The sequence below is a fragment of the Sinocyclocheilus anshuiensis genome, unplaced genomic scaffold, assembly GCF_001515605.1.
Source record: "Sinocyclocheilus anshuiensis isolate Anshui unplaced genomic scaffold, SAMN03320099.WGS_v1.1 scaffold1159, whole genome shotgun sequence".
Taxonomy (NCBI): domain Eukaryota; kingdom Metazoa; phylum Chordata; class Actinopteri; order Cypriniformes; family Cyprinidae; genus Sinocyclocheilus; species Sinocyclocheilus anshuiensis.
Genome location: NW_015547700.1, coordinates 343,754 through 352,876, shown reverse-complemented (window position 1 = coordinate 352,876; position 9,123 = coordinate 343,754). Strand labels below are relative to the sequence as shown.

Below are 9,123 nucleotides of genomic sequence, written 5' to 3'. Positions count from 1 at the left end.
CTTTAGTCTTTGCAACTTTACAGATCTTCTTTATGCACCAAGAGCTTGTAACACTCCAAAGAGAAAGAAAAAATTTAAATCGCATCATATGACCCCTTTAAGTCACTTAATTTTGATCAGTTTTTCAGAAAACAAGACTTAATATCTTACCGTAAGTAATTGTGCTTCTTAAGTCAATGTGCCTTCATGTGTTCTTCAGCTGAAGAGGATGTGGTGTCCATGGCTGACTCCACCATCACTGTGGAGGACATCGAGGGAGAGCTGTTCAAGATCGAGAGGATAAAGGACGCACTGGTTCGGAAAGAGTCTGAGCTCAGATATATGTGAGTTTTACTGTGTTTTTTTTACTATGATAGGACCTGAGATGACTCTTTTACATGCAAGGTTAAAGGAATAGTTCATCCAAACATGAACATTTGCAGAAATTTCAGGCCACCCAAGACGTAGATGAGTTTGTTTCTTCATCGGAACAGATTTGGAGAAATTTAGCGTTACATCACTTGCTCACCAATGGATCCTCTGCAGTGAATGGGTGCCGTCAGAATGAGAGTCCAAACAGCTGATAAAAACATCACAATAATCCACAAGCACCACTGTCTCTTACCTTACAGGGATGCACAGTGCAACATAGACTAAAAAATCAGACTGTGCGAAGAACAAATTTAGTAGCACGCATGCGATACAGTAACATCAGTCGAGTGTTTGAAATAACTTCCTTTTTGATCTGACATGGTTTCATATCACAAAATGAGGCAGAAATCATTCTGTTTTATAGTATTCTATACAATGGTAAAAGGTGATAAAAGTCGATTAACACTGCATTATAAATGAGATGGCTTGAAGAACACAGATAAACCATGTATTGTCACAATCGTATGTTTATTGTATTGATGTTTCATTTGGTACAACGTCTCTATTCGCATTTTATTCAGCTACAGCGATAGCTGGATGCCTTTGTCCATAAGGGATTTCCTGAAACGTCATAAGTTCTATTACTTCTGTGATGCACTTGTGGAGTTTATGCGCGTGGGCGCGAATGAAACAGACTTTACATTACATCATGTGTGTTCTCACAAATTCTCACAATTTTTTTTCTCTCAGTGGATGCATAAGATTTCTTGACAAAAATTAAGAAATTACTGTCACAGATTTTTTTTATCATAATAATGTAATTATTTTATAATAAAACCTTAGACATTTCTAATGATTGATAGTTACAGGAAATTTCTAATGATTGATAGTTAGGTGTTTTAAATTTAAATCATTGCTTCTGGCCAAAATACAAGTCCATACTCCATAATAACGCTTCCTCACAATTAGACATCAACAGACAATTTAAGTAAATGTCCCATGATGCAATGCAGTTAAGGATGCATAAGATCACATAATGCAGTGTAAGCTGACATGAACCAATAAAAAATACCATATACCATGCTATACCACATGCCTGAGTTCAGTGTTATTTTCTACAACATTGATTGTATTGAATATCTGAATATCATCAGGTAATTATGGGGCAAATGACTCATTTTCTGTCAACAGTTACCATTTTAACTAGGTATTTTCTTAGACACAGAACTGAAGGGATAAGCCTGGGACATGACAAAATAAAATGAACAATATTCTTGCTGTTAAGGTGTATTCACACAGCTGTATCATCATTATTAATTGTCAATTGTCAAAACTAGCTATACAATGAAAGCGGATGAGGACAATTCACTCATATGGAAAACAAAAACAAGCATGGGTATTCTGCAAAATTTTCATTTTTGGATGAGATATGCCTTTAAAAAATAATCAGAGAAAGTGTCACATTGACTGTCATTCCTTGTTTTTTATTCAATAACACTTTGAACACAAATTATGTGTAGCCAACATCAGAGCAGGAGATACAGACCTAGATGCGATAAAAGCAGGGGAAATTGTTGAGGACGTTTACTGATAAAGGGATTCAGTGCATTTATTTACAACAATAGTGTCTGATGGGAGTCTGTCAGAAGCCCTGCAAGTGAGATTTGTCTGATGGCAGTAATATGTGTCTGCCGGAGCTGAACATAAACTGCAAATGTATGTGTCTGCATTGTTATTTGTGTGTGTATGACAGGAATGTGAATACTATCTAGCAAAACATATTATCTGTTATTTCACTGCTGAACAGAGATCAACCAGAAAAATCTCTTTTCGATAAAGTCATGGTATTCACACAAAATGAACATTTTGCTAACATTCCTATTAAGTTATGAAAACATTATTTCTGAATGTTCAAAGAGTCCATTTTTTAAAATGTTTAAAAATGTTTTTTCTTGGTTATCCGAATGTTAAAAGAACTTTCCATTGTATTATTTTGCGAACATTATGGGATTGTTACTGTTTTCTGAACATTCTGTAACAATTAGTAACTTTTAAAAAAAACTGCTAAAGTGTTTCAGAAAAATGAACCATGAACGATGTGTAAATAATGTGCTAATGTTTTGAGAACATTATTACAGACCTGATAACTTAACATTCTGTTAACATTACCGGAAGACATTTGTTCATAGTTTTAAAACAACCTTTCCAGAACCTCAGCCAAATGTCTGATAACTTTCCCAGTTAGCTTGATTTCTGACTTGATTGGAAAATGTTTTGCAGCATGAAGGACAGTGTGGGGAGGGTTTGACATCACTTTTGCATTTATTTTCATAGAAATTAAACTGAGGATTTTGATTGTGGTTTTAAAGGGGGGAAAAAATCTCAATTATGTATTCATTTTTTCCCTTATTTGTCAGGATGGACGACATCCAGTTGTGTAAGGAGATCACAAGGCTCAAAAAAGAACTCCAGAAATTGGTTTCCATCCCAGGTATGTTGACCAAAAAATGCTGGACCAGAATATTAAGCATTAATATTGTGCGGATGCATTTAGCCTGTTAGATGATACAGATCTCATTCTCAGTGCTGAAGAACATCTGGTTCTCTTTATTAGCATCATTCCTCCTTCTTTCATGTCAGCCTGTCTTCAGCACATAGTTGTGACATACTTCACTATAGGTCTCCTGTTTCCAAGGAGATGCACGAATGAAGCGTAGGCCTACACCACGTTTTGTTTACTGCTGAAACCTCATTTCGTAAGTTCATACAAAGCTTGTGCGCACAGAAGAGGTTATTTATCCAAACTGGCAGATAATAATACTTTGTGGGAAACAAGTCACATTCCAGTGCTACTGATGTCCATTTATTCTGAGACCTTCAGGTCCTTTCTGACTCATCTGTGAAATCAGGATTTTGATGTACTTTGATATTTTATCATATCTATCATCATTTACTCATACCTCATGTTGGTCCAAACCAGAATGACTTCCTGTCTTCACGACAAAAGGCAATATTTGGGGGGGAAAAATAATCTTATTTTCAATATAAAAAATACAATGGAAAAAATGGTGTAGGATTTGCTTTAAAAAAAAGCTAAGGAACAATTTTCACTTAGAAACTGATTCTAAATTTTACAAAGAATTACAAAAAAAAGCACATTGAATTAAACATGATGTTTTGAACTAGAAAGACTGAAATAGCTCCAATAATTTGTTTGTTACATCTTCAGAAATAATGTGTAGCATACATTGATGCTAAAAAGCTGTTCAAAACAGTTGTGCTGCTTAAAGGGGTCCTATTATGCTCTTTTACAAAGTCTTGATTTTGTTTTGGGGGTGTACTAGAACAGGCTCTCATACTAGGTTGTTCGAAAAACATTATTTTTCACATATTTTACATTATTACAACACCTCTCTCCCCAGTCTGGAATGAATGGCTCGAATAGTTCCTGTATCAAATGAAGGCCCGCCTTCTGAAATACGAAATGTGCTGTGATTGGTTAGCTGGGCCAGTGTGTGTTGTGATTGGTTAGCTGGGCCAGTGTGTGTTCGATATTTGTGATATCACAAATCCCGGAAAATATGCGTTGTAGTCCAAACAAGTCGTTCATTGTAGTTTTTGAAAAGTGATTTCTGTTAAAGCAGCACTATGTAACTTTTGGCACTCTAGCGGTTAGTAAACTATGGAAGCCCATTTCCGCCACTGAATAAAAAAAGTCATGCCCCTTACCATAGCCGCCTGCGAGCTTCAGTGTAAATATTGCGTCAAAATCAAATCAATTTGAGCGAGATTTAAACCCGGATGATTTTAACCACTCTAAGTTCGTCTGCCTTTGGAGAACTAGCACGTCTCCGACATAGTGATAACACTCGTTGCCTTCTCTACTGCAGCTCATTAAAGTCCAATTTTGAGGGGGGAAAAAAAGACTGATATGTTCTCAGAATTGCGAGTTTATATCTCACAATTCTGAGAAAAAAAGACCGAATTGTGAGAAAAAAAGACCGAATTGTGAGAAAAAAAGTCAGAATTGTGAGTTTACATCTCGCAGTTCTGACTTTAATTCTCAGAATTGCGACTTTATGTCTCGAAATTGCGAACAGACTAACTAAAGTTGAAAAAGTGAAAAAGCATAATAGGACCCCTTTAATATTTTTGTGGCTACTGAGATGCATTTTAATCTTTCGTGATTCTCTAATTAATAGAAAGTTCAAAAGAACAGCATTTCTTTAAAATGGGTATCTTTTTGTAACATTATAAATGCCTTTACTTCCACGTTTGCTCAAATGTCCTTTGCAGACAAAGACAAGTCAAATGAGGACAGACAGCGTGAGGAAGAACTACTTCAGCAGATCCAGAAGCTGGTGGAGACCCGGGACTTTCTAGTGGACGACATGGAGTTTGAGAGGCTCAGGTCAGTTTTAAAGAGCCGCCGGCTTTCAGGGACAGGAACATGGGCCACAACCCTTTAGACTGCCGGCTAGCATGCGTGACTATCGGCCCCAGGAATGTGTTTTGTGCCTCTTGTGGCTGTTCCCTCATCTGTGAAGATACTGCAATCCAATTACCCTCCACTTGAAGCCAATAATCCACCCTTACCTCACCACGGCCGTCACACCACACACACCTCACATCACACTCACAGATGGTCCCAGCGGCTCTGATTCTGAGAGACCAGAGAGATTGATTTGCAAGAAAGAAATGGAAAAAAAGAAAAGAGATGTGTTTTTTCGGTGGGTTGGGCTGATTGCCATCTGCCAAGACCTCACGACTGTGTGTGTGTGTGTGTGTGTGTGTGTGTGTGTGTGTGAGTAATCGTGAGTGACGCACGCATCAGTACCCAACACGAATGAAATCCTCACAGTTTATTCATGGGATAAATGAGCCGCCGTCACCCACATGATAAGCAGTTATTACACGGATGGATAGTGGAGAGAGAGAGAGAGAGAGAGACAGTGAAAAACAGAGAGATGTCAAACACTCTTGGTTTGCACACTAAACCGATGTGCTAAGAGAATAATTGATTGTTTGGAGTTTGAGTGTGAATGTTTGGTTAATGCTCGGTGTCTCACTTCACAGTTGTTTGCGTGTGAGTTTGGTTTACATTTTAGGGACTGAAAAAATGGTAAAAATTTGTGGCATTGTGGGGAGCAAACAATAACTGAACAAGAACAGTGGTTTAATAAACGTGCAGAATAGTATCGCAATGAAAATATATAAATGCAGAAAGCTTAGTGTGATTGTTAGTTTAAAAATTAGGATCATTTGCCATGATTTTGTGTAAAAAGCTTCAAAAATCAGTTTTAATTTATTTCAAGTCTGAAATATATTAAAGTTAGAACAGATTCAGAGTAAGATTCCGTTTTATTCACAAATGATGTGTTTTTATAATATTGTAATGATGCATGATAGCTTTAGTGAGTTGATACAGTATACAGTTTATACAGTATATGAATAATTAGTGGCAAAAAATGCTGACGTGCTTTTATAAAGGCACAGGTGCATTCCATTAACAAACCTTGGTATTTGTGTGCCAATTTAAAAGTTTGGGGTAAGTAAGATTTTTAAGAAATTAATACTTTTATTTAGCAAGGATGCATTCAATTGATCAAAAATGTCAAAGACATTTATAATGTTATAAAAGATTTCTATTTCAAAAAAATTTGGATTCATCAAAAAATCCTGGGGAAAAAAAATGCATCATGGTTTCCATAAAAATAATAAGCAGCACAACTGTTTTCAACATTGATCATATTAATACATGTTTCTTAAGCAGCAAATCAGCATATTAGAATGATTTCTGAAGGATCGTGTGACACTGAAGACTGGAGTAATGATGCTGAAAATTCAGATTTAATATCACAGGAATAAATTACATTTTAACATATATTTAAATACAAAACAGTTATTTTAAATTGTAATCATATTTCACAATATTACTGTTTTACTCTATTGTTGATCAAGTAAATGCAGCCTTGGTAAGACTTTTTTCCCAAAACTTTTTTCACTGACTACACAATATTAATGTTTTACTGTATTTTTCATCCAATAAATGCAACCTTTTTGAGCACAAGAGACTTCAATAACATTTGTTACTTCAAAAACATTATATATATATATTTGTTACTTCAAAAACATATATATATATAATGTTTATAGTCTCGTGCTCAACAAGTTTGCATTTATTCAATGAAAAATACAATCAAAAACATAAAAAATTTGTGCAGACCGCAAACTTTTGAATGGCATGTGCACATGAAAATGTATCTTGACTTATGCTTGCGTTTGTGCATTTGCCTTCCTGACGCCTGTTATTCTCCACTCAGAGAGCAAGAGGAGGACAAAGAGATGGCTGACTTCCTACAGACCAAAATTCCCAACAGGTGCAGCATGAAAAGTATGTGTGTTTTTCTGTGGTGCTGTGAGCTCAAGGCCAAGCTCTTAAACCTCCGTTTTTCAGCTTTGAATGCAATTAACATAATAATACATTATTTGAGCATCTCCATAATTGTTTTACTCACTGCCTGCTCAAGTTTAATGAAAATGCAAACTAGAGAAATTAATAAGGAATCTGCTTATTGTTAGAAGCGTGAATGTTAATTCCGTTCTCGGGCTGTTAAAAAGCTGTCTTCATTTGTTTTCTTTTAGTTCAAAACTAATGAGGTAGTTCAGAACCGGAATAAATATTGCAGAAGCACACGAATGTCACTGAAAGTGGGAAGGCTTGACTGTAAATTAGAGAGAACTCAATCAAATACTAATCAGTGTTGTGGTTAGAGTTTGAAACGTCTCACAAAAATATACAAATATTTCATAATCTTTAGTGCTGCTTTTTAAAAGCTTACGAACTGAGCTTTTCACTCAAAGTAAACATTGTATTTTATTTCATCTGAACTCAGCCCAGCTCTATTCCTCAGTTCAGTGTGATTCAAGTCAGATTTATTTATACAGTGCTTTTTTCATAACACACTTTTTTTTTTCAAAGCAGATTTACAGAAAATCATGATGTTAATGTTTGTAATATCTTAAAATCGGAAAAAAAATTAACTTAAATGATTTTAGCAAATGGCTGCAATATAACAAAGAGTGAAAAATTGAAGGGGGTCTGAATACTTTCCGTACCCACTGTATATATATAATGTTTATAGTCTCTTGTGCTCAACAAGTTTGCATTTATTCAATGAAAAATACAATCAAAAACATAAAAAATTTGTGCAGACCCCAAACTTTTGAATGGCATGTGCACATGAAAATGTATCTTGACTTATGCATGCGTTTGTGCATTTGCCTTCCTGACGCCTGTTATTCTCCACTCAGAGAGCAAGAGGAGGACAAAGAGATGGCTGACTTCCTACAGACCAAAATTCCCAACAGGTGCAGCATGAAAAGTATGTGTGTTTTTCTGTGGTGCTGTGAGCTCAAGGCCAAGCTCTTAAACCTCCGTTTTTCAGCTTTGAATGCAATTAACATAATAATACATTATTTGAGCATCTCCATAATTGTTTTACTCACTGCCTGCTCAAGTTTAATGAAAATGCAAACTAGAGAAATTAATAAGGAATCTGCTTATTGTTAGAAGCGTGAATGTTAATTCCGTTCTCGGGCTGTTAAAAAGCTGTCTTCATTTGTTTTCTTTTAGTTCAAAACTAATGAGGTAGTTCAGAACCGGAATAAATATTGCAGAAGCACACGAATGTCACTGAAAGTGGGAAGGCTTGACTGTAAATTAGAGAGAACTCAATCAAATACTAATCAGTGTTGTGGTTAGAGTTTGAAACGTCTCACAAAAATATACAAATATTTCAGAATCTTTAGTGCTGCTTTTTAAAAGCTTACGAACTGAGCTTTTCGCTCAAAGTAAACATTGTATTTTATTTCATCTGAACTCAGCCCAACTCTATTCCACGGTTCAGTTCAGTGTGATTCAAGTCAGATTTATTTATACAGTGCTTTTTTCAGAACACTTTTTTTTTCAAAGCAGATTTACAGAAAATCATGATGTTAATGTTTGTAATATCTTAAAATATTCATGCCTTATAATCACATTTTGGCAGATTTGTTGTTATAATAGCAGTTTCTACAACTACAGCAATAACCAACAGCAGCAGCAATTCAGCAGCAGCGTAGCAGATCTGTTCCGCCAAGACCAAATATATTAACATTGTCATATCCATCACCATGCTAAAATGTTCAGAGAGTTGTCATGATTGAAATGTTTATATTTTAAAAGATATTGTTGAAACAATTCTCACTAAAAAAAATGTTAGTTCGTAAATTTCACAATTAATTACAAAGAAACGGCAAGTAACTGAATTAAACATGAAATTTTGAAGTAGAAAGACTGAAATAGTATTTTCTTGTCAAATGTACTCCAGTAATCTTTATTTACATCTTCAAAAAATATTTTTTACAGTGTATAAAAACTAATTATTTTCAGTATTTCAGTATATATATATATATATATATATTTTTTTTGCAGTGTAGAATGCTTGAACACTTTACTTCAAGCCTTTATATATAATGTATTATAAAAGTATCTTTAATGCATTAAGTATGTCTTGTAATGCACCTTATAATGCATTGTGTGATCTCATTATTAATTCTAACCACAGTTATAATAATACTTATCTATTCACTGTTGCACCTTCAGAAAGTATATAGTATTAAAAACACATCAAAAAATGAAAATCAGAAATGAAAATCAGCAACTAACTGAAATTAATTTAAGATGCAGTACTAAAATGACTAAAACCTAAATGAAAATTAAAATTGAAA

The 9,123-nt window shown here is 34.8% G+C and overlaps 1 protein-coding gene across 1 annotated transcript in view; it reads left to right on the top strand.

Moving 5' to 3' along the window:
• Positions 1–7,733, top strand: part of LOC107703875 (uncharacterized protein C16orf45-like) — a 22,497-nt gene extending 14,764 nt beyond the window's left edge. The window contains exons 2-6 of the mRNA XM_016506664.1: positions 200–323; positions 2,769–2,842; positions 4,648–4,762; positions 6,675–6,745; positions 7,666–7,733. Coding sequence (XP_016362150.1) covers positions 200–323; positions 2,769–2,842; positions 4,648–4,762; positions 6,675–6,745; positions 7,666–7,733 — 452 coding nt within the window. The remainder of the gene's footprint in view (positions 1–199; positions 324–2,768; positions 2,843–4,647; positions 4,763–6,674; positions 6,746–7,665) is intronic.
• Positions 7,734–9,123: the final 1,390 nt, after the last annotated feature.